Source organism: Poeciliopsis prolifica, unplaced genomic scaffold (assembly GCF_027474105.1).
Source record: "Poeciliopsis prolifica strain line A6 unplaced genomic scaffold, Auburn_PproV2 SCAFFOLD036, whole genome shotgun sequence".
Taxonomy (NCBI): domain Eukaryota; kingdom Metazoa; phylum Chordata; class Actinopteri; order Cyprinodontiformes; family Poeciliidae; genus Poeciliopsis; species Poeciliopsis prolifica.
The window spans coordinates 5,570,898-5,597,433 of record NW_026562411.1 but is presented as its reverse complement, the minus strand read 5'-3'; the positions used below and the strand labels follow the sequence as shown (position 1 = coordinate 5,597,433).

General features: G+C 36.7%; 1 protein-coding gene across 1 annotated transcript; it reads left to right on the top strand.

Moving 5' to 3' along the window:
• The first annotated feature begins 334 nt into the window (after positions 1–334).
• On the top strand, positions 335–17,761 carry LOC129374517 (ras-related protein M-Ras). Its single transcript, XM_055052974.1, has 6 exons — positions 335–504; positions 11,404–11,649; positions 12,494–12,647; positions 13,627–13,726; positions 14,057–14,136; positions 15,455–17,761. Exons 2-6 carry the CDS (start codon positions 11,457–11,459, stop codon positions 15,552–15,554), a joined length of 627 nt encoding a protein of 208 aa, XP_054908949.1. The 5' UTR covers positions 335–504; positions 11,404–11,456; the 3' UTR covers positions 15,555–17,761.
• The last annotated feature ends 8,775 nt before the right edge of the window (positions 17,762–26,536 follow it).

Sequence of the window (26,536 nt, the reverse complement as noted above, 5' to 3'; positions counted from 1 at the left end):
GTGTTTCCCATTTTCCGACGAAGTAGCAGAAGTTTTTGTTCTTGGGTTGCTCGGAACCTTAATTATCCGGAAGATCCCTTTAAAGAAGTCCACGATAGAAGGGAGCGGACCATTTCGTCATAAAAAAGGGGAACTGTGCAAGCGCTTCGGTAGATTTCACTTAAATAGCCGAAAATAAAAATCGCAACAAGCAACAAGCAGAAACTTTAAGACCATCGAGGAACGTCGAAATGATTTTAAGCAGGAAAATTTGCATCAGCGACATTTACAGTGCCATTAAAAATCCTCGTCCACCCCTCCGGGCATTTCTATTTATAGCATCAGCTGTTGCAATACAAAGATTGGCTGCTGAGCGTATTGTTTCGCAGATTGTGGGGCATCTCTGAGCCTGTGGATGTTAAAGGGCGGCGCGGCGGCGGCGGCGTGAAAAACGGCGGACATGAGGAGGAACATGTCGGCGTGAGGACGGCGGTCGTGTCGGCGTCAGGGAGGGAGCTCGTCTCGGTGAGTGGCAGGTCGTGTTAACGGAACATGTTCGGTTTATAAGGAAAAAAATAAAGAAAACGAACCCGATGCGACGAGCTCATTAAAGCTCAGACTGATGACAGCAATCATAGGAGATGAGCTGCTTTTAATTAGGGCGTTTGTTTGTTGCTAAACGGATCATATTTGTTATATTCCGGGGCGGCTGCTGTCTGTTTGCATCCAACTCCTGCTCACAGAGACAGACAGACAGACAGACACGGACAGAACGACGGGGCCTTGACTCTTGTTTTTTTCCAGTGGAGCAGATTTCCCTGGATACGTAAGAAAAACACGGCGTTTGTCACAAGTGATGAAGGAAAACCCTGCTGCAGTGTTTATGAGTTTCACGACGGGCCCCTTTCTCGTTTTTCCACGCACACGCACACACCCGCACACGCACGCACACAGACATCCACAGCAGCAGCAGCTCTGAAGCGGGATTAGTGAGGACATTTAAGCGCTGGACACGGAGAGAACAGAGGGATTCTTCTTGTATCAGATCATAGGATGAGATCATCCAGGAGCAGCAGTCAGTCTGGAGCAGGAAGCACACTTTAATCACTATTAATAGGGTTGTGAAATCATCACATCAACTGGTTGTGTGTCTGGGGAGGAACAACCTTGGGATTCTGCTAAAACTATACAGGAATGCTAAACCAGGATTATCTTGGATCAGTGTACAAAAGTGTAAATACTGCCTTTTTGATTGAATTGTTGCAAGTAAATTATGTTCTGATTATGAAATAAATCTCAAACATTTTCAGGTTTCACAAATTTAGGGTGTCTTGTGATTTTGATGTGATAGAACCATGTAAATGTGAAAAATTGTGAATAAAAAAATTGAAGTACATTGCATACATTTGTATTTGGGCAGCCTATTTGCTGACTGCCTGAAATTTTATCTCCTTATGGATTAGGAGTGTCCCATTCTGATAATACTATCGCAATCAGCATGACACTTGTCAAAAAAGTATCGGATTGTTTCGGTTTGCATAAGAATTTACGATGGAAACATTCTACTCCAGCATATCTAGAAAATCATTTTTTGAATCTCAAAGTTTGATTTTGCAGCTGTAGGTGCAAAAGTGAATCTCTGAATAAAAAAGGTTGCTGTGAGTTCATCCCTCAACTTTATGATGCGTGCCTTAGTTTTTAGGAAGCGGTTTGATTCCTAATATTCACAAATAAGCCTCTGAGTGCAGACCAGAACAGTTTCAATTCTGATAATAATTGATTCTGATAATAATTCATAATCAAAAACATTTCCTTTATGCTTTTGTAAAAGCCACATGAGGCAGACCCTTGACCTGAACTGAAGAAAGAAGCTGCACAGGTGTTGACAGAAAGATTGGCTATGCCATTCAGAAACGTGGCCTTAACAAAGCCGGAAAGAACGGATGAGAGAAAACCATTAGACACCCCTTTTGCAGTTTGCCACAAGCTTATTAGGGGAAACAGAAGAAAATTCAAAAATCAGAAAACTAGAGCTATAAGCAAAACGCAATCATGATGCCTCCGCCATCAGTTCTGTAGAAGCTTGTAAATCCCTCGCTGGTGAGTCAGGTGTGTGTCAGCAGGGAATCCCGCAAACATGAAGGACAGAACATAATGAAGACCACTGGGTTAGAGGCTGCTAAAGACTTTTGACCAGAGTAAAGGTTCACCTTCCCATACAGCGTTATGTTTTAGAGCCAAGCAGTAGAAATACCTAAATCCAATCAGAAACCAGCTTTGTTGATACCCCATTCAATTAGACTGAATAGTTGAGCTGCACAAAGATTTCAGTCTATGGATCTGCAAAGGTGACAAATGAAGTACCCCAAAAGACTTGCAGCTCTCATGGCAGTGACAAGTTGTTCTTCGAAGATTTTAGAGGGCCTGACTGTAAATACATGTCACAAGTTTTTATTTGTGAGAAGATTTGGACATTGTATCACTTTCTTCCCACTTCACAATTTAGCACTTCCTTCTGTTGTGTTATCGCATAAAATCCAAATAAAATGCCTTGTGGGTTTTGAATGACAATTGTGAAATAAAGTGATAACAATAAGTTTGCAAGGCACTGCAGAGTTATAGAAGTTGATTTGATTTGGACTGCACTGCATTTAAGTACTGTTTAGCTGGACAATAAAAGTAAGAACATAGATGCAGCTTCTTTGATGTTCTGTTACGAAAGTGTTTTCTTTTTCCGATCAGAAATGAGGGGAAAACAGCATTATTTGAGTTTATGCATCAAACAAAAGGAACATTACCAGATTAAGTAAATACCAGTATGTTTTTTTTTCATCTATACACTAATCTACTCATCAATCTGGGACAGTGTAAATATGCAAAATGTTGCTTAAGTAACTTTTCTTTTTTCTTAAATTTAACCGAGTTTTAGTTTTGACAGATTTGTGATGCTATGACTATATGACATCTTTAAGCACAGTACATGCAGATGCACTTTCAGCAAAATGTATTACTTGATGTTGATGAGTCAGTGATGTGTTGGGCATTTCTTAAGCCATTTTTATTAATCTAATCTCCTTAGTTACATAGTTTTCCTTATGTGGACCAAAAATATGACCCTTGTGACAGAATATTACTAGTATTTTCTAGTAAGTTGGGGAATGAAGAAACCAAAAAGTAAAACAAAACTAAACAGAAACATGTTGCCATAACCACAGTACATATTAAAATTGTTAGATCCCCTTTTGTCCCAGCAATGCATAAACTCCCCAACGTGTGGAGCATATTGAAGTTTTATTTCAAAAAGATAACAGAGTTTGTTTACACAAAGGTGGTGAGTCTTTTGGACTTGCCACAAGAATTTATAGAATAGGCTCAGTTAAAAAAATAAAAACATGGAAGTGTGTCATCCACAAAATTGTACTCCATGCTTTGGCTACATAGGGACTGTGACTGCCTTGAAAGTGGGTCAGATACATTTTATAATTTATGACTTAAATTTTAACTTTTAAAAATGTTTTTCATATTACTGTAGTCATTGCCCAGTATTAGACATTTGTGTGGAGGACAATACCTTGGTATCATGGTTCTTTTTTGGTTACTTTTGAAACAGAAAATCAACAGTTTATTCCTATTGCTGCTATGATTTATACCTCAACATGTATGTACCAATTTGATATGAAATACACAAAATTTAGTAGTTTATATGTGCTTGCATACTATCCCTTACCAATTATCACTTTACAGAGTTGCACAAGTATAACAGTCTTATTCCAGCTGGTAAATTAGTCCGGCAATGTGCTCCAGTGGAGTTTGTCTTTGTTTTGTTTTTTTATTTAAGTAGGTGCCTTCATTCATCTAGATTATTAAATGGCAATTAAGCAACAAATTGGGGAGGGGCAATGCTGTCTTACACTCTATTTTACATAGTTTGAGAAAACGTCATTCCAAAAGTTTCTTTGGTATCTGATTTTTTAAAAATTAGCTTTTCGGAACCTTGTAATGGACAGCCTGGCTATGCCTTAGTTTTGGTTATTTACCCAGGTCTTGTCTTTAGTGTTTTGAAATAAATTGTGACTCACTCCCAAATTGCAATTGTGTTTGTATAGTTGGTGTGTGGTAAAGGGTTTCCGTCATAAAATCCAGACATTCCTTGAACGCCACTAAGAGCAAACAAACTTGTCATTAAATGTTGACAAAGGTCAGAGAAGGACATGGCTCTTGCAAACTACAGGAACCTCTTCAAGTGTTTAGACTTTGCAGGGTGTAACATGTGCATGTATCAGATCTGTTCCTACATGCTCAAAACGTTTGTAAGTTTAAACCCACAGACTTCTTCTTTTTATGGTTGGATGGATCTAGCTCTGTGTAACTTCCAACAGGAAAGAAGTGTCTATAGCTGGCATCCTTATTCATTGAAATTTATGAGACACTGTTGAAGTGAGGCAGAGTTATTAAAAAATATAAAGCTTCTGTAACAATGGGCTTAGTCCTTAGTGCTGTCTTGCAACCAAATATGGTAGTGATCACTTAAAAATGTTCTTGTTGGACTCTTAAAGCTTCACTATCACTTTAGATCTGGCCATAACTAACTCTTATTCTATGCGGATTGAATCTCAGAATTATCATTAAGTACTTACTTTGGCGGTCATAGTTAACTTGCCAAAAAGTCCACTTAAATATGGGTAATCTAATTTTTATATTTTTAAAACTTCAAATTCAAATAACTTTTTAAGTAACCCATTTGTCACTATAATTTAAATGCAGACTATTGTATTTAGAGAAACTCTAAATGTAAACGTTTTATTGCATAGAATGATGACAGTTGGAATGTGAGAAACTGATCCGGCCGGTAACGGATGACATTTCATCTGTGACTGTTTAAAGAATGTAGCTTGCCAACATAACAGATCTGATCCTTCTGATTAGATGTCTAATGCAACGCACATTTCTCAAAATCCTCTTCCTACTGGTTAGCAGGGTTGTGACATCTGGTTCCCAGGAAGCATCAGAGCCGCTGGGATGTATATGATGACATACACTCCAAAGAAAAATAGACCTGTTGAATCAAAATCAAGCCCGGTCAGCTTGTTCCTGCAAATTTTTGTTTTGTTTCCTCACTCCTTCGTTGCATTCAACTTCTTATTCATCTACATAATTGACTTGGTTCTGAAAGTCTAAAAGTGAGAAACCACCAACATTTCTTAAACATTTGAGCCAGACACCAATACATGCTAAAAGTTAATTTCCCTCCAGCTGAGAGATGGAGGTGAGTAGAAACCCAAGTTGAATCTGAGAGAATAAATGGCCTTGTCTGATCCAAAGTAAGACTCGGGTGCTTTTTAAGCTGATGAACTCAAAACATTTTCTGATTTTCTTTTCTCTTAAGCTTTCAACCCAATATTGAGTATTATAACTCAAATGTCAAGATATGACATGACATTTATTCCCAATCAGACAAATTGTTAAGTAGTTAGTGTCCATTTTTGTTGTTTAATGTGTTTGTTTCTTTTCTAAATGACTAATTAGAGATTGAACTGCAGTGTAATCACAATTAAATATCTTCCTTAATATCATGCAATATCTTAAAAGAAATGAATCTCATTTACAACATCTTCCCATTCCTTTTTGAATGTATTCAATGAGATTGCTCTTGATTTTATTTTTTCATTTCTAAACTCCTTTAAACTCTTATGTCTAATAGACATGAGATAAAACACACATTTGTTTATTTCCTTCCTCAGAGATAAACTTCTCTAAACCCCCAAAAATGTAACTGGAACTCATCTACAGATGCTTGAAAACAGTTTTTTCTTTTTACATAATATTAATTTCTACATGCATTAATATTTGTTCTTTTTAAATAGTACTGGAGGTAAACAAAAGCATGGCTACATCTTAAGATTTAGTGCATGAGAAATTTCTGCTAAAGATATGCTTTAAAGCTTTTTATATTCTTAAATATTAAAGGTGGTTTTTAGATTTTTCAGGAGTTTGGAGATCGAGGAGTGTTGGTAACAGTACGGCTTTGTGGGCTGGGGTGTGTTCCTCCTTATTTGTGTTCTGTGAGTTAAGCTGCTTCTCCATTTCCACGTGAACATGGAGATCTCTTTATTCTTTCTCAAGAAGGCAATCAGCGATTTCTCCAAGAAGCCCTTGAGAGGTTTCTTGGTTTGACACACAAACGTCACCCGTAAATGTTCCTCATTGCTGCTAGCGCCATACGTCAGCAGTAGCAGATGTGTATGAAATAGACAGACTCAAAAAAAAAATTGAGACAATTTTTTTATGCCGCTTTCCCTAAATGGAGGAAGTTGTATTCTTGATGGTTTGGCAGATTACGCATGCATGCTTTTATAACAAAATGCTGTCAAGACGTCAAACGGAAGCCCTCATGTGGATTGTACTGCGAACATCAAGCATGACCTTGTTCATTGTCGGACAGATTAGCGATCAGGTCTTATTCTCACCTCTGCACTTATTGGGCGTTTCAGAGGAGTGCTCACCTCACTGGAGGGGAAATCCTGACCAGCCCTGGTGGGTGGTGACCTGGCTTGCAGTAAAGACTCCCTGTGTTTAACAAGCTTGAAACCCAAAACTGGTAGCAAAAATTCTTGTTAATTAGAAATTCATGAAAGTCTGCCTTTGGCACTGCTGGATTATTGCAGTAGAGCTTTTTAACCTAATTAAGTCAACAACTGCTGAGCCTTTTTTTGCGTCAGGGACGCAAGTTCTTTTGCTCAGTCTGGGTAAATGAGTGGTTAGCCCGGGAAAGGAAGGAAACATCTTCCTTCCCTCTATTGTGCGGAGCAGGAAAGGATGGACTCTGGCCAGCTGACAGCTGTTTCCTGGTGGATGGAGGAGGAATGGGTGCGTGGGTGGGGGTGTTGTGCTAGTGGTTGGTGAATGTGTGGCTTTTTTGTGTGCTTCAGCCGAGAGGCTTTAAAGTAAGACAGAGAGGAGTTGTTATATTGAACTTGCATACTTGTGTGAAAAGTGAGGGATTCAGAGTTTAACCCATTAACTGCTTAGACTGAAATGCCTCTTAGTAAATTTATTTTTAGTATAGTGGGAGTCAGACACATTCTAAAGTTTATTTTATTGATTTACTAATGATTAACTGATAAGTGGCTGCTTTCTCAAAAAACTGAGTTTTCTCTTATATACACAGGGTCAACCATCTTTCTGTAATTGAGGTACATTTTTGGTCATATAGAAAAATCAAAGATGAAAAGAATAACATGTGTGAAACGCTTAATTCCTGATGAATGGAGATGTTCATACAGAAGTTTGTTGTTACAATTTCTCCACAAGAAGTGCATTAACTCACCACATCCCTCAAAATCAACAACATGTTGATGCTGGCATCATGTTTCAGTTTTTCTGCATCATCTCTCCACTTTCCCGTCATCACATCCTCTCAATTGTAGAGCATCATTTTGTACTGAAAATAATCAAATGTTTATATCCAAAACAGAACCGTATAAAATGCATGTTGCACCCCACACTAGACTCTGTTTAGGCTATTTTGCTTTCCCATTGTGGTATGGTTCTGCCATCTTTGTTTCTGTATCAACTGCCTCCAATTAGGAAAACCAGCAGCAGCCAACCTACATCACTGCTTTCTAAATTATCTTATGGTTTGTTTTGGGTAATTGGAAGAACAATTTGTGCCCAAGCTATTTTTCTGCCTATCTTCAGATGTTGCTTTAATATTTACTAGGACTGAAAAAAATTAATTTGATTAATTGTAGTGAATCTATTTGAATTAATCATTAACTAATTTAGTAATTGGTTGACTTATAATCTAAGTATATATATTTTTTATCAGCTATCTTTTAAGAATTAGCAAAAATACGTTAATGTTGCGAAGAAAATATGAACACGTTGGACAATAGGGATATTTTTTTTGTTGAAAAATGTAAGTATTTTATGCTTCCTTATTGTATTAAAACAGTCTTTAAAATGTGCAGAATGAAATCAAGTGCATATTTATTTAGATGTGTATGTATTTTGAATCTAAAAGCAGAACGTTGTAATTTGGAGTTCTCTGAAACTGAAAAGCAGAACGAGGTTGCTAATGCAAATTCAGAATATTTCAGTACACAATTCTTTAACCAGGCTAATGCTAGATTAGCAGCACAAAGCATTGTGTAAGATCCTTATCAATGCATTCTCTACACCTTTTTTAATTGCTCCATGCTGTAGCCTCAAATATACTTATTGGATTTTTAATAGGAAACAGACAAACAAGTCGAGCTGTAGTTTGTGTGTCATAAACTGGAACAAATGAGCTGGTTCGGTCTAAATATGTCTTTACTCAAAAAAGGAAGCAAACCATGAAAAGGTGGTGCCCGTTGTGGTGACTCAGGTCTGATTCGAACTGTTTGCCTCTGTCCTCGTGTGCTCCTGCTTCCTCTGCCTCTTTCTTCTGCTTATGAATAATCTCGTCATCCTGTTCCTCTTGTGTCTCCTGATCTCCCCACTTGCCCCGATCTTTTAGTAGCGGTCTTATTGTGGATGGACTCCATGTAGAACTGCACTTTGACTTTAGCCGAACAGAGAAACACTCTCGTGCTGATTCTTGCACTCTTACAATATGTTTATTTTATCTTGGTGGGGAGTTATAATTACAAGCTAAAGTTATCCGTCTTTGAGCCTTCATATTTCTGCTGGTTCTGGACATACTGGACCATCTGGTATGTCATTCTGAATGAAACTATTCAGGCTGTTGTGGGTTTTCTTTTTACTTAGATTTAGGGAATAATTTTATTTATAGAGCAGCTTTCACCACAATGAGGGGCTGAGACACTGGTGACAAATGCTGCTTCATTTTTTAGAGGCTTTTTGTAGTTTTCCATTGGCATGCAACTGATTCGGTTTGTCTGACATTAAAGCAGATTTACTGTTTTTCTATTTAAAACTTTCTGAACTTCAATAAAATGTCTGACTTTTTTTTTCTCAGTGTACACTAATGTTTGATTCCTATTTCTTATACCATTACTTTAGTGTTCTTCAGAGAAGCCATTGTGGAATGATTTCCCCAGTTTCTCTTCACAGTAAACGCCCCCAACATGTAGGAAAATAAATGCAATTTAATTCTTACATACTTGGGTTTTAGTCATTTGCTGCTCCATCATTAACGGCACTGAGCTCTCACAGTTGCTTTTCAGACTTTGGCACACATTGGGTGTGTCTGACATGGCCAAAAAGCTGGATGGATAACCTTGAGCATCCTTTATATGAGATTGTTTTACAGTAGAGTACCTTCAGTCAGAAGTTTCTTAAGAATTGCTGTGATCCAGACCATTACAGGAGGTCATTCCTACTCATAGCCATAAGCATCTACAACAACTTTTAGAAAAAACTTGGATAGTTTGAGTCACAACATTTTTCATTGGGATTAATGAACTATTTTTTAAATGATTTCTTCAGAAAATTGCCTAGAAATGTTACAAATCAACACAACTTTCATCACAGCCAGCGGACTATCCGCTAGCACCACATTTTGATAACAAGATCTTCCTGTCTTTTACAAAACATCGAGAGTAAAAGCAGCAAAAATATGACCTGCAGCAACACAGAATCATAGAGTCTGGATTGAATATCAGAGCCAAGAATGACATCGGCATCTTGATCCAGTCTGTTTTTCACTGTTACAGAAGGTGAGAGCTTCTTTAACGACAGACTGCTGCTGTGATGTGTGTGTTGAGTCAAAGAGTTTGGATCACAATTTTCTTTTATTCTGTCAGCCTGCACTCCACAGCCTCTGTGGAGTTAAACAGTTAAACTGAAATCCAAAACAACTTTTTTAGGTTTATGCAGTTGTGAAAAAAACCCTCTTTCCATACAGATTTATTGAGTTTGTCTTTAAGCAGGGAATGAGTATACAGAATAACCTCTCAAACTAAAATCTTTCTATTTTAATTAAGCTACATAACACAGTACTAAACATGTTAAGAATGATTAGCAGAGTGTCAGTAGTTACTTGCTTCTGTTTGCAATGTTTTATCACTTCTGTCTTTCAATATTGTTTTTTTTTTCAGGTTATATGAATTGTATTGTCTGTAGTTCCTCTTCAACGCACTATTGTCTTGTAGGGTTGTTTAAAATCGGTTGTGCTTCAGGATGAGCATGTTTGCGTTAAAAAATTCCCTAACCCTGGATGTTTGCACATCTATAAAATGTCTCAAATTTATGTACCCAAAATTAAGACCTTAAAATGTTTTAAATTTATAAAATAAATAAGCTGGCCTTAAATATGTCAATCACAGGTCTTAAAATGTATTGTGGCAAGACTATTTATGCTCGTAAATAGTCATAAATTGTAAATGTTGGTAACAAACACTAGTTGGTTGCTAAAGCTGGCTGACTTTTTAAATTTTTAAAAAAAATTTTTTAATGTCCATCATGGGTAATTGCAAATTTATTGCTAGCTGGCTGGACGATGTTTGCCTTAACCATTGCCTCACTCGTACAATTTATTTATTTGCAATTATCTTTTGTATGTTTATGCTGTGATGTGTCAGGTCTTTAGTTTCATGGTCTTAAGAAGTCTTTAAATTTGAGTTGGTGGAAGTTTTTAAGATATTATATCCTCCTGCCATCTGGTTGACAGGATATCAAGTCTCGCACTGCAAACGCTATATGTTTAAGAACTTCTTTATTCTCACCTTCATCCAGTTAAATAACACTGCTTAAGCATGAAGGACTGTGCAATAACACAGTGTTTAGTGTGTGTGTGTGTGTGTGTGTGTGTGTGGTGGGGTGTGTGTGTGTGCGCAATGTTCATTGTTAACTGATGTGTGGTGAGATTAAGTTAAACTCTGTTTAGGCAACAAGTGTTGTTGTTTGTCTTTTTGCTGTGAAGCAAAAGGATTACAGAGTTCATCTTGAAGTGAACTATCATGCTTTTCCCAACCTGGACACTAAGGTTTTTTTCTATCCTGTTTTATTCTACTCTATTCTTAACAATAAACCATATCTTGGCATGGAAATGGTCGCTCTGACTTTATTTATCACAACATGTTGGAGCTCTTGCAGGTTTTAACTGGGATATGAACCTCTACGCCATGGAAAATATATCTTCTAATCTTCCAAAACTGAACTCGGATGAACGATTCTTACATTGCCTGGTTGCTTAAATTTTCATTCTCCCGTTATGTGAAGTTTTAAAAGTTAAATCAGTGCCCCTCAGCTCTAGGTAAAAGTCATTTTAAATGCAATGTCTTAGTTTGCAGTTAGTGCATCTGCCCCCCTTCTGCTTTTATCTCCAACCCTTAGCTATGATCGGTCGTCTCCATGGCCACGAGAAAGCAGCTGCAGCAAAAAAAGCCTCAACATCTCTCTCCTGTTCTCCCTTGTTGTCAATCCCCTTTCATTTTCTTTTATCCCCCTTCTTTGTCTTCTGTCCTCCATTTCAACCAGGTGTGTCTCACCAGCCACCTTCTAACCTTCTTCACACCACTGTCGAGGTAGCCATGGCGACCAGCGCCGTGCCGAGCGACAACCTGCCAACTTACAAGCTGGTGGTGGTGGGGGACGGTGGCGTCGGGAAAAGCGCCCTAACCATCCAGTTTTTCCAGAAGATCTTTGTGCCAGACTACGATCCCACTATAGAAGACTCGTACCTTAAACACACTGAAATAGATGGGCAGTGGGCGATACTGGATGGTGAGTTAGAATCATTTTATTAAAAAAAACATTTGCTGTCTTTGGTTGCTAGTTTTGTTTACACACATGGGTAATTAGCAGTTCTCTGACAGCTGTAATAACATACTGGGGGTTTACACGTGGAAGAAATTATGTAACATCAAACTGCTCATTGTTTCTGCTGCAAACTGTCCCATTTATTTGGGAAAACAGTCTTCATCGCTGAAAAAGAAAAAAGTGTTATACTTTAATTGAATGCATCGGAGGCCTTAACCTGCTAAGGTCTCACCGGGGTAAAGTCTCTTCTCCCTAAAATTAAAGCAGCATGACTTTTGTTTTACAATAAATTTCCTCCAGTCTGGATGTAAGACACAGCAGCATTTTTGAAGAGAACCAATGATGATTTGAGATTTTTATTTGTTTATTTTATTCAGCCACAGAATCTAGGAAAGTATTGGAGAGTCAAAAATGAGAAGACAGACTGACTCAAGAAATAAATCATTAGTTAAGATGCAAAAAAAGTTCTTCTAATTTGTTCTTTTTAATTCTAAAAATTAGCATTGATTTGATCAAAGACCGCAGTCATAAGATTAGAAACAGTTTAAGACCAGATAATTGTATTATGCTGTGATTTGCAAAACATTCTGGGAGGTTTTAGCTTCTTTTCACCAAGACTGTAAATAAATTACTCCACTATTTCATTAGCACATGCTGGCAAAAGGCCTGCAGTTTTAATTGAAAGAATGCTCATGGTCAAACATTTTCGGTTTCCTGTAAAGCAGGGAACTTTTTTTTGTGTGTGTGTGTAATATGAAGTGCTAATTTTGCTGGTATATTGAGGGACTTCATGCATTCATTTCCCCAGTACTGGACACAGCAGGCCAGGAGGAGTTTAGTGCGATGAGGGAGCAGTACATGAGGACAGGAGATGGTTTCCTCATCGTCTTCTCTGTCACAGACAAGGCCAGCTTTGAACATGTGGACAGATTCCATCAACTCATTCTACGGGTCAAAGACAGGTGAGATGGACATGCTTGGGCGGTAACTCTTAAATTCATTTTCACAACTTTAGTGTCTGAAAATATCCTGAGTCTCCTTTTTATGTGAGGAACTGTTTGGAAACCAATTCTGTGTAAGTCGATGTTTTTTTTTTCTTTTTTCTTATTTAAGATTAACTGTCATCATAAATGTGAGAGAAGACAGACTGCAGTCATAATGTGATGAATCATGGGCCCCTGAAGAATGTATGCACAGCAATGTTAAATATAGCAAGGCTAAGATAAGCGGAACTAACGCTCTTAAATGAAACAGACATTTCCTTCGCAGTTAAATAGGATGTGTGTTTATTTCTCTAATAAAAAGTTGAATTCAACATATTCTTTTTATTTTTAATGCATTGCTTAAATTGTTTTTAAACATGTCTGCAGGACACAGAGCACCTTATTAAAAAAAAACTAACAAAAAAACATAAACAACAAATCCAAAAACAACAGTTGGATTTCTGTGTGATCTAACATTTTGGTGTGGTGTCATCACGCCTCCATCAGATTGTTTTTATAGCTTTTGTTGAATTAGCAGGTTTGAGTCACTATGCAAAAAGAAAATATGAGTTATGAGAAATATTTTGGATTTTTTTCTTAAAACAGCCTCCTATTGGAGATGTTAAAGAAGGCAGAATAAAAGCACCTGCTCTCTGACTGCAGGAACTGCAAATGACAGAAAAAATGAAAGCTAGAATTGAACACACTGCTGTCCCTCTATATTGGGTATTGAGAGTGCTGCTTTTTAGAGCATCGAAGTATTGCAGAAATCAGACACCTCTCAATCAGTACTGAGCTGTTATGTTAAAACAGCTTGGACAATTAAGATGCATACAAGCTTATTTAATGTTTTATAATGCCACATTCTACCATTTAGTCAGTTGGATAATGGTTTAACTTCAGATCATAAATGTTAACAGAACATTTTTTTTTGTCTTTTATTTCTGTTTACCATTAGGGAGGCCTTCCCAATGGTGCTTGTTGCTAACAAAGTGGACTTGGTTCATCTAAGGAAGGTGACATCAGACCAGGGCCAGGAGATGGCTGCCAAACATAATGTGAGTCCTAAAGTGCTAATTTGTTTTCTTTTTTAACTAAACAGACACAGCATTAATTTGTCAAGCTATTTCATTGGTTTGTGTGAACTGTGAACACAAAAGACGAAAGAGCAGAGACAGAGGAAGAAACAATCATAGAATCTGAATTGATAGTACACGATTAGAAATGGAGAACTAAAGTAGAAAAAAGAGATGATGCAGTTTATACAAATCGAGCCTTCTGTCCCCTGTTGAGTATGATTCAATTTAATAAAAGGTCCTAGCTCACAGCCGTTTTCTCTAAATACTGTCAGCATTGATTTAAATTTTGTTATTCCTGTGTTTCCTCAGATAACGTATATTGAAACCAGTGCCAAGGATCCTCCAATGAATGTGGACAAAGCTTTTCATGAACTGGTCCGAGTTATAAGGTAACTTCATTAAGTCTTTTGATTTGTAGGAGATGTGAGATGTTTATTAAGAAGAAGCAATGGTAGTGAAAAGATGGAACTAAAATGTTTTTTGGGAGGTCGCAACAGAAAGTGACCTTTAGTTATTTTATACCACTTTGTGATTTATGTATGATATCAGAAGAATTGATTTGCATTTTCATTGTGGCCATTTAGTTTGATTGTTGCTGTTGGGACTGACCTGCTGAGACAAATGTAGACAGTGTGTCCATGCTGTCCATGAGTCCCTGCTAGGTGAATCAACAGTGCCCTCTTGTGGTAACAGTGTGGTGTTGAAGTCAGAGAATGGGGTCTTAGCTATGGGGAGAGAACTTCATTTGGTTTTAGAATTCAATCTTACTAGTGGTAATCCTTTTGGTTGACAAAAAAATAAACTGTCCCTTTAAGTCAACCATTTCACTCTTCTAATTCAGTCTGAATGATGGTTCTATCTGTTATGAACACTTTTCCCTGACAAAATGTGCCAGTGTGGAGATGAATAATAAAAAAAAGTTTATTTTAATTCGCTTTTACTAAGTTTTCTGTGTCTCAAAATATTTGGCCGCAATTGTAGTTGAAGGGAACAATTTATTTTTTAGGTTTTTATTGGGTTTCAGCACAAAGAGAACTTGCTGCAAGGTTGAACATCAAGATTGCCATCTTGAGGTGAAAGTATGGTACTGCAGTAATACAAAGGGCGTCAGCAAACATCAAAAGCAAAATAGTTATCACTATTTTCTATTTCAGTTGATCTGCGTAATCTCACATTTCTATTGAGTGTAGTGATAAAATGTTTTGATAATAAACACATTGACAGATTAATTTACTAAGGCAATAGAAAATGGACAACTGACCAAAAGCAAAAACACATTTCTTAAAACAAATAATAATGAAGAAAATATATTTCAATCATCAATGTGGTAGCGCTTTAGAATTTACCAGAAAGATTTATTTATGGGAAGCTAATTTCAAAGTTTGCAAAAGCGCTAAACAACCTTGTGCCATCACTGTCCAGTGGTTTTGTATCAATGTATGAATACAGGTGCATTAGGGAAAATTTTGACATGAAAGAAAGCGAAGTCTCTTCATACAAGTTGCTTACAAGGTTAATTATCAAAAGAAAAACTGACATGAAACCAATTCATCATCAAAAATGACAAAATCCTGGCTTTTAAAATATATATATATATATTTCTTAACATTTATGTGTAGAAAAACAAGTTTTGTTCAATCATTCCAATCAAATTTGAACTCTGAAATACTCATTTTTGTCTAATTCTTTCCTCCTCCCCACATGCAGACAACAAGTCCCAGAGCGAAACCAGAAGAAGAAAAAGAAGATGAAGTGGAGAGCGGAACGTTCCACTGGTTCCCACAGGTTCCACTGTGCCATATTGTGACCGCCCTTCTCCTCGCCATCGTTCATCGCATAAACACACAGACAGAAAAACATACACACCTTTGGATGTCAGGGAACTCCCAGCAGCGTTTAACTGCTGGAGCACAAAAGCCAGATGGAGGTAGATGTGTCACTGAACAGCTTCATGGATCCTGAGAGGCTGAACTGACGGGCGTCCCCTCAGCCCTTCCAGGTGCATCGGAAAGACTGTGTTACCTTCCTCTTCTAACCCTTAGTCTTTTTTTAGTTTTTATTTTTCCCCAACCTCACTCCTCTTTTTGTAATGAACACTGAAACAGAACAACTGCAGAGAAACTAACTATGGCACAAGATTTCAGACGTTTTTGGAGGAGAATACAGAGTAAGAAATTGTTTGAGAAAGAAAAAGGAAGTAACTGGCTCAAAGTGGTGCCTGTGTTTTTTTTAATTTTTTTTAAAACAAATATCTCACTACAACAGCTTTGGGGGGAAATAAAGCCACAGTTGTTTCGCAGTGGACGTCTTTTATTGGAAAGTGAAGGTCGGACTGAATGTGGAAGTGGTGATGGGTATTTTGGTGACGTTGCAGCGGAGTTTGGTGTAACGCGCACCAAAAGGTCATGTTATGGATTGGTAATGTTAGGAGAAGAAATGTGGCTTGGTGGGAATAAAAAAATGTGGTGAATAGACTGTGGCCATGTCGGCTGTAGAGTATGTTTTTTTTTTTTTTTTTTTTTAGCTTATCATTAAAAAAAAATTAAGAATTATGTATTGAGATCAAGTAAGAGCCATGTTTACAGATATTTCAGGATTTTATTTCCCCACTCCAAGAGCCACTTTGTTATACTTATTTAAAACAAATGTGGGTTTGTTCCCTCTTATGTGCTTGTAAGTGGTGATCAATGCAGTATGAGCATTGCATTTTATTTTTCTCATTCTGATCATCTTTCCATCTTTTTTTTTTTTTTTTTTACTTTGAAGTGTACAAATGACAGATGTGATATACAAAAATATGTAACTATATGTGGCAATGTAGACAAATTCACTGCTGTTTCACAGAAAATAAAGTCTGAATTTGTTAGTAAAATATAATGGATGAAGGAGAAATGAGTGGGCGTTGGGGCTAGAGAAGCTGATTTGCACTGGCCACAAACCAAAATAATGTGATGTCACTTTATCTCAATCCAGGGGCTTTTCCCGCCTCCCCCATTGACTTCAGGACTACGATATTTGATGGTCAGCACTCAGTGAAGGTAGAGGATGAAATCCTGTAGCTTTAGGAATCTGTCAGTGCGAGGAAACCTGCCTGAAGAGGGCAGTGTTGTGCTCTTCTGGCTCAAAGCCATGACCTACAGTAGCTACAGACCAGATCGGTGGAACGTTGCGGACTAATCTATGAAAAATGGCTCGTACTGTTATTGGACTAAAGTTTTGGTGGGCAGTTCCTCTTCAGGATGCGCATCAACTCTTGGAGGAATATGTTTTTTGCACTTTGAAAACAATCTGACTTTTTCCTATTGGCATGTTGTTTTCTTTTTAAACTTCTAGGTGAACGGAAAGGCACGGTTAATATAAAATATAAATATGTGTATATCTGAATGTAAAATGATAATGTAAGCAAACAGCTGATTGGAGTTGTAGCCTTGTGTGCCTGCGTATGCCTGTTGCCTTGGCCATGATTGTGAAACCAATCAACTAATTTGAGATGTAATCATTTGAAATTGTATTGGAAGCAAAAGTTGCATTATTACCCTGTTTTAAATTAAGGTGCTTATATGTGATGTTTGACTGAATGACCGGCGCCTGGAAGTGGAACCTCAGCAGAAACAACTCTGCATTGATCAGCAGCTACTGCTAAAAGGGACATTTTCCAGAGAAAGACAAAAAAAACAACAAAAAAAAACAAACAACAAAAACTGACTTTTGAGCAAACAGATTGGATGGAAGGGGAGCAAAAATATACTGAATGTGTTATAAAAGTTATTGCATCATGTGTGTTTGATACCATTTTTGTATTATTGATATGATTATTGGAAAGTGTTTTTAAGCAACTGAATAATTTATTTCTGTCTGTTACCTCACTGTGTCCCAGACCTGGACGAAAAAAAAAAAGTATATTTTTTTTCCTTTTGCCTTTGAGTATCTGTACTGTATATTGTGGACCAAGATGAAAATTAAAAGAAACACATTTTGGTCCTGGGATGAAAATAAATCTCTGCTTTACTGGAATCTGTGTGGAGTAATTGATGAGTGAAAACAAGTTCAGTTGAAAATTTTCTGCATTTGTTTAACTCTTTCTCAAGTTCAAAGACTCCAGAAAATGTTACTACAATGGGCCATTGTAGATAGAAATTTATGCCAAAAAATGTTTTGTTTTGTTTTTTTCTTGCAAATCTTTTACTTTTGGAGCTTGGAAATTTTCTTTTTCCTCAAATTTCTGACATGATTCTCAAAGTTAAGAGTTTTTTGATGGACATTTACCTCTCAGATTGTCTCAGGAAAAGTCTTAGCTTTAGGTGTCATTTGTTTAGTTTCATGAATTAAGATGCAGGCACAAAGAAACGGGTATAGAAAAGAAATGGGTACAAAATAAGATTCCTTGCCAAAAACTAAAATTGAAATAAGCAGATCAAATGATTTTACCCATTTATGAAAGTTTAAAATTGCACTATCTCAATTATAAATAATTCCAAAATGTTAATTTCTTTGGTGCATTTAGGAACTTTAGTCATTTTCTAAGAATCAGAGAAAACTTTGACAGTAAAATAAAGATTTTAAATATGTGTGCTGTTTTCCTAAAAAAAAAAAAAAACTTACACAAATAGCTTAACCAGGCTATAACAGTGACCTTCATATTCAGCCTCAGGCGACAAGCATTATTTCAGTAAAAAAAAAAGCTTTATTTTTTTTCTACCTGGCAGGTAGGTAAACATGTCACTAACTTTGCTGAACACATTTGTGCTCCTCTGCCACGGTGAACTCAACCATGTGTGTCATTTGAGAGACGACATGCTTGTTCAGCAGAAGCTCCTCTCATTAATCATCCGAGTCGTCAGGGTCCTTTGGTTTCAGCTCCTTCGGGACGCTTAAAGACTCATTGATTCCTGACCCCGGAGGAAGTGAAGCTGGCTGGTCCACAGAACCAGCATCACTGGGATCGATTTACATTCATGTTCTTGTCAAGGTGAAATTGGTAAAGAGCTGTGGCTTAGCATGAGTGAGGAGTACAAAATGATGTTCTGGTCTATTAAGAATGTGAACATTTTTTCTTCCCTCAAGCGCTAAATTTAAAAATAAATAAATGTTTTCCATTAAAACCTCATTTTTGAAAGATAAGGCACCAAGTAATGCACACTTGATGAGGTGTAACCTCATATGGACCCCATATGGACATTTTGCCGCAAGGGGGCAGCATTTGACTGTTTACGCTGCTGAATTTGGATGTGAAACTTTTTAAATTAATCCTCTTTAGATGTGCACAGATATTTAGAATCACCTAAATGTAAATGTGAATAAGCGAACAGGCATTTTGCAGCGATATGAAATGGTCTACGGTTAATTTATTCCTATGTAAATAGATAATTTAAATGGAAATAAGCACTGTGGAAGAGGAACTGATTGAAAACCCACTGAATGTGAATACACAAGACACACAAAATAAACAGACTATCAATTTTAGTGAAGCAAACTCTTTCTACAACTTTCTGAATCTTTACCTCCTGGCATTGTTATGTGCATAAAAATGTCAGTGGCTCTTCTTTTCACCTAAGAAGAGCCACTGACATTTTGCTTCTGCACAACCTCTTTATGTTCTCTTTATTCATTTTAAGATTACTACATTTCAACATGTCTTTATTTTAAAGTTCAGTACCAGATTACATCATCCAAACAGCTCCCACATATGGTTTAATATACAGAGTTGTTTTCAATTTCCTGAAGACATTGTATACCTATTCTTAATATTATAGATATCAGGATCCTTCATCTGAACTTGCTGCTTGATTTTTGCAGCAATCTGCTTGCATCTGTATTCCAGTGGACACCAACCTGTAGCTGCACCCCCTCATTCTGTCTTTCTCCTTTGAGCTGCATTTTAATGTGGATGTGTTTTTCAGTGGAAGGAACATAAACGTCAGTTTTAAAGTTGATGGTTTCTATGTTAAAAACGTGTACTTGAATGAACTAAATGGTTTTTATGGCAAAATGTTTGTGGAGATGAAAGTTGCTTATAATAATGGAAAGCATTAACATTTAAACGAGTAACGATGCAGTGAAATAATGAGCAGTGTTTTGACAGCTCTTCTGGCATACTTTAACGCTTTGTGGTTTCACAAAATATCCCAGTTTCAAACATAACGAAACAAATCAAACAACCAGACACACTTTATTGTGAAAATGTATAAATAAGAAAGGAAAACGGCCCGACACAGTAATTCAGGAGAAAATGTATCTGCCATGTAAGAAATTATGGGCTATTATAGAATGGGGAAACTAATGTAAGTAATGAAAACACTAAGTATAAAAATAGCCACCACATTTTTTTTCTTGATACTTTTGTTTCAAATTCCCTCATAAAATTTTACATTCTAGTTTCCCAGATATACCTCAAAGAAGATTTAGCTTTGATCAGTTCTTAAATAATATTTTTTTTGCTTTTAATTTAAAAAAGCACACAGATTTGTTTCTCTGTTGTTTTTGTTTATCATGTTAATATATTATTAAAGTATTTTGCAGATAACTTTTGTCCCATGTTTTAACAAAAATAATTCAAAAGAAAAAACACAAAAAAACACCTAAAGATCAGAAGTTTGATGATATATCAAATGTAAAAATGAAGTATCAGTATCAGAATCCATATCAGTATTAATATTGATGTTCTGCACCATGTTTCTACTTGATGATGAACCACGCCAAGATATGCAGTGTCAGATTTATCTGATTACTGTTTTTGTGGAAGAAAACGTCATCCTATGTTTCCAGGTGAAAGGAGAAAAGTTAAAACTCAAGTCCGGGCTGGAGTTGTCCAGAATGGAAGTCATTATTTTCTCTGTTGTTTGTGCATTAATCAAAAAAAACAGTTTTAAGTCACGCTCTACACATATTAAATGGTTCATTGTAGAAAAAAAAGACAAGCATGAAAATCTCCAGGTCATATTCAGACTGAGTAATAATCAAAGTAAATTGTGTCACATTGCAACATTTTCTGTTATTTTCTTTAGTAGTGGTGATCTGGACTGAGTCAGAATCCCCATGAAGAACCTGAAGTGAGACTTTAAGAGTGTCTCCCAGACACTAAATATCATCAGTCTCTAACTCCTTTGAGTTTGAGAGATTAAAGGCCAACAGCGTTGACAGTTAAAAAAGGGCATGCAAGAAGGAAGAGGTACAAGTGCTAACACAAAAGAGATAGATCAAAAAGGTGGAAACATTAAAAGAAACCCTCTTTTTATTTCTGACAGATGGAAAACTTGCACATAAGATTGTTCTGAGGCACAGCCACTTCTTCATTTGTTCTGTTTTCATCCAAATAAGTACCAATGCAGATTTAGGTACACAGTGTGCTTCAATCAGCAGGGTCAAGAAATTATTTTGGGAAACTTAAATCGTGCAGAAAAACTGTGAGAAGTCAAATAAAGAGTAAGAAATCTGATGAAATGTTATAATGTTCTGTTCATTTATTGTTAGATGTCCTGGAGGGATTTGATAAAAGATGCTAAAACGAGTTTAAGGCAAGAAAGACTGGTAGCAAATACACTACCTGGCCAAAATATTATTATTATTATTATCATCAATATTGTCATTAATAATAATAATAATAATAATAATAATAATAATAATAATAATAACAATAATACCCAAATTAAACTGTGTATACAACTATGAGCCTTCAATTGGATAATTACTGCATTGGTTATTATCTTCCAGCTGGGAAAAAGTTATTCAACCCCAACTGATGCAATAATTAGTTTTTCATTTCTTAAACAACAATGTGGAAAGACACAACCTGTAGTCATGGAAAAGATGTTAGTCTCTTTAAGAAGGGTCAAATCAAGCAGAGAAAACATGCAAGGAGATTACAGGAATGCATTTGGGTAAATAACTGTCGAAGACGTTACTAATCACTAAAAGAAAAGTGGGAAATTAGCATCTTGGAAGAAGAAATGAAGTAAGAACAAAAACAATTTAATGTGCATAATGGGACATTTTCTTTCCATTGCACACCTGTTGATTAGAGTTTTATACATTTCCATCTGTATGTTGATGATTTATCTCTGAACAATAGCTATTTGAAGTTGTAAGGGCTCCTCTCCATCACTCTTTTATATTAGTCCCTTTACATATGCTCAATCAGATTTGGGTAAGGACTCTGCTTGCCAGTCTGAAAAAAAAAAAAAAAAACTGTTCTAAAAGTCCATCCATCCATCCAATATCTGAGCACCCTTCTCCCTAACGGGGTCGGGAGGTGCTGGTGCCTATTTCCAGCTGCGTTCCGGGCGAGAGGCGGGGTTCACCCTGGACAGGTCGCCAGTCTTGTCCCAAAAGTCATGCTGGTAAAATTAAAAGATTACGTTAAGTCTAAAAGTGTCAGCTGCTTGAATAACTAGGGTTTAATTGGTTTTAAAAGGCTTTCCATTGTGGCAGTTTAGTTAAACTAAGCTTTTATTCCACAGACCGTGCTCTTAAAATGATCCATGTTTGATCATGAAGCTGCTATTATAAATTGTTTACTCATATATGTCAGATAATGTTGATGTTGTCATGATTGGCAACATCTTTGAGCTTTCAATTCTGTGTTGGTGCAAAGAAAAGTGTGAAAAGACTGGGAAAGAAAATAGGCTAAAAAGACAAAGTCTTTCTCTCTTATTCTAAAGCAAATCTTTATTTCTTGTAAATTTGTTTGTTTATTCTTTCATGCGATTGAAACAGTGATAATCCATCAAGAAAGTTTTCTTTCAATTGCTCATAATTCAGCTCTGGATCACAAAGAGAGCAGCTGCCTGGCATCCAACAGCCTCCCAGCCTCAGAGTCAGAGCGGCTCTGAAGCCAAGGCTGACATTTCCTCCTGCTGAGAGAGGAAGACAGGAGCCAAGAGCCATACTGAACCCAGAGCAGAATCTCAAGTTGTGCCAAAAAATCGTAAGCAACCACCTGACCCAACTGTAGAAACTACTGTCCCGTCCTGTAATTAAGGAAGTTTCTGAACCTCAGAGACTGCTGGACTTAAATATCTCCCTCTATTTGAATTGACAGTAATCTAAGAAAAATAAATACAAATGTACAACTGTTCTGCTGGTCAATGCACTACACACTAAAAACACATACAAGCAAATTTAGAATAATTAATGAAACAAAACATGAAAACCAGAACCTCAAAAAGAGTTGAAAACTTAGGTTTGCTTTTTACTTAAGTTATTTCAAACTTCCAGTTCTTCACTTTGAACTTCCAGATGACCACTCCTCTGAAAATATCACACATGTTTATATTAGCAACCATTTGTGTGTATTCGTTTGCAGGATGCAGATTCAGTACTGGCATGCTTCAGTGTTTGTCCGTATGTGAAAATGAATCTGTACAAGAGTAACGGAGGGTGGAGGTGGCCCAGGGTCATGAAGCTCACAGCTGTTTGGAAGAAGAGCTATCACATATTATTCACAACATTGGTCACAGGCAGGAGCTCAGCCTCTTGGATAAGCTGGGAGCGATGATCCAGTGACGGGATCACCTGAGTCTTCGTTAAGGGCGGAGAAGCCACAGACTAAAACCAAGGATTAAAGGTGGATGGTGTATATGAAAGATTAGGAAGATTTATTATTTATTTTTTAAAGAATTGTCCACATTGAATTATAGCAGCGTTAGATAATAGTTGCACACAATCTTGTGGCAATGAGTTGGGGAAAAAATGAAGTCTGGAGCAGCAACTGCAGGTCTGATCATGACTGACTGACCTGTCAAAGCTCACTGCAGTGCAATAGATGACGAGCTAGCACAAAAACCTTTCCGTCTGACAGTTGCTTCCCACAGCCTTTCTTAGCTTTTCATCTTCTGGAAACCTGCATCAGTCAGAGCAGCTACTTTGGGGCAAGTTAGGTAAATGTAAGTGATTTCTTGGTTGATTTGTGGCTATTTTCATCCCAGAAATTCAAAGTATTGGTGCAGAGTCAGAAAATGTAGCTCTTAAAATTACATTGTAACACACAAACATGATCACAAATCTGTTTTCATTCTTACCTGTTGAGATAATGCTAGTGGATCTGGTTTGTACCCTAAAATGGATACTTCAATTCATTGCTGCACAGGAATTGCATCTCCTCCAGTTGCGTCACTTTGTTACATCAAAAATGGCAGCAACATACGATTCAGCGCTCAATAGTTGTATTTTCATTGACCATATAATTGTGCAAATTGGAATTATAAAAATAAATGTGCTTGTTGGACACATGATAATTTGGAAGATACATTTTTTTATAAAAAGGTTTCTGCACTAGGATGAGTTTTTTTTTGGCTATATCATAATTTGTGTATTTCACAAAACTGCAATGGAAACACTTTTCCCATCACATTCGCCACATGATCAACAACCAGATGCAACTATTGGTAGACAAGACAGAGAATACAACAGGAAGTGGTAGAAGGATGTTGGTACAGCATGTTTTCTTATTGAACCTCAACTGTGAAGTTGTGTATTTTTTGGCATTAGTGTAATATCAACATTTTCCTCACACATATGTAGTGGAAACACAGTGAGGTGTCTCTTTGACAATATTATTTGCCACTGAAAATCTACCCCAGTGACACCATTATTTTCAGAATCTTAGTACCAAAACATTGAGCCAATATTTCTTTTTTTTTTATCAGCTCCATTTTTTATGTGGAAAAAGTTTGTTTTCTGACAATCTAACATTAATCAACTTCCGTCTACTTGGAAAGGACACAGAGTTTTCTTCAAACTAAAACCTTTGAGGTTGTAAGCTTAATGTTCTTATGAAAGCATGTAACTCTCTGAGTGCAGGAACTGAATATTTCAAGGAGAGACTGTAGACGGAGACTTTATTCAGTCAATCATGTTTAAATGAGATGATCTGCAAGAGCCTTCAGGACATTTCCGACTAATCTTTCCTTCAATACTTTTTTCATTTCCCGCCAGCACAAACTTGTATCTAAACTATAAACTCATACAGAGTAGAAACTAACCTTCAAAATTTCCCTTCCTGACTGGAAGCTTTTTTCTGATGCACTGTAGGATTACAGAAGCTGATAAAACCGAAACGTTATTCAAAGAATCTCAGCAGTCGTAACTCAGAAGGAAGTCCTGTGACTGAGTGCATTTGTTTTCCAATGAATATATTTGATGTTTTAAATGCAAAAGATCAAGTAAATCCTGCAGTTTTATCAGCAAATCATACAAATTGAAGAATGAAATAACATATAATCTAATTTCACCATGCAGATCAGAAAACAAAAGTCACATAAGTCTGAGGACAAACATTAAATATGTATTTAACTATAGATACAGAAATAGCACAAGAAGGAAGACATTCTGAAAAGAAAGCTGCAAGAAATCCTTTTTGGAGTTTGAATGCAACTACTAGATCAAACCAAAGCAAAATGTTTTTTGGAGGAAAACTAACACTATTAACACAGATAAAGAGAACATGGAAGAGGCTGCAGGGGTTAAGTTAAAATAGCAGCAGCACAATAGCTATTAATATTCATCAATAATGTCCTTTTACTTCACCAGAAAGCCTTAATTGATTTCGAACAGATCAAAATCCCAATAAAAGATACTAGAAGTTTTAAGTGAAACAAAATCAAAAAATGTTAGTGGGATATGAATAATTTTGTAAGGTTTACTGAAATCTTTGCATCTGCTTGTTGGTTTTCTTTTTCACTGTGTAGACAGACTAATTCTGCAATTTCTGGATCTGAAGTAAATTTCATGCCCTGCGATGTACGTCATTACAGTAGCTTTGGGAAGCCACAGTTTAATGAGTCGTGCAAAGAGCCCAGACTGCAGGCAAGCAGCCTTGCCTGATAATCAGATGAGAGCATTCATCCCGACGCTCCACTTCTGCTTCCTCCTCCTGCATGTCTGTTGTTTAGATTGTCACCCAATCTACCACTTCTTTTCCAAGCTTAGATTATGATGGGTTCTCCCTCATTAAAAATCAGACTTGAACCTTAACTCCAGCCATCTGTCTTGTACAATATTAAAAATCATTTTCTGTTCTGAGTTCTCGAGATGTGGGCTTGGAAGCTAATTGCTCTCAAAAAACCCCCAAAGCACTCCAACTTGCATATGCCTCTTTTGTTTACTTTGAAGCTGAGGTTCATGCAAAACTCACGTGACTACGGCAAGAAGCGCCACACAATTTAACATCAATGCCTTTTTAGGTTTGTGAGATTGTCAGAAAGTCTCCAAAGGTTCAAAATGATCTTGACATGGTTTTACGAAACTTACAGGAACCATAAAGAACAGTTCAGTTGCTTGCAATATGCAACAGTTAAATCATTATTGGTCACAGCACAGAGCTGACTGAATAAACCTTCAAACTGAAACTAATTCCTCCTTGTTATTGGTTAAAATTTTAATTTGTAAACTTGCCAATAGATGCAGGGTATCAATTAGCAATGTAGTAACTGCCTTCATGAAGTGGTTTTAAGTTTTCCTTGTTGTTGTCTGGTACTTATATTAAGATAATAGATCTGATGGATGTTCTAAAAAAGTGTTCCTCTCTGCAATTAAGATCCATTGGGTGATTGCATGATATTCTGTTGTGCTGCATGTTTCTTTCTGATTCATTGGTTTTACCCTAGAGATTAAAGGAATGTACAACAAATTGTACACTAAGGATCTAGATTATTTTGCAAACATTTAAAGTGATGGTTTCAATCAATATTTCAATTCAATTAAATAAAATAAAAAACTTTCAGTCCCATAAAAAAAATGTAATTAACTCAAATGATTCAAATAAAGTTTGTTGTGGATGGTGTTGCTCTTGTA

Coding starts and splice junctions, on each gene's coding strand:
- LOC129374517 (XM_055052974.1), top strand. CDS start 11,457: ATGGCGACCAGCGCCGTGCCGAGCGACAACCTGCCAACTTACAAGCTG. Junction 11,650..12,493: donor GCAGTGGGCGATACTGGATG/GTGAGTTAGAAT, acceptor TCATTTCCCCAG/TACTGGACACAGCAGGCCAG. Junction 13,727..14,056: donor AGATGGCTGCCAAACATAAT/GTGAGTCCTAAA, acceptor GTGTTTCCTCAG/ATAACGTATATTGAAACCAG.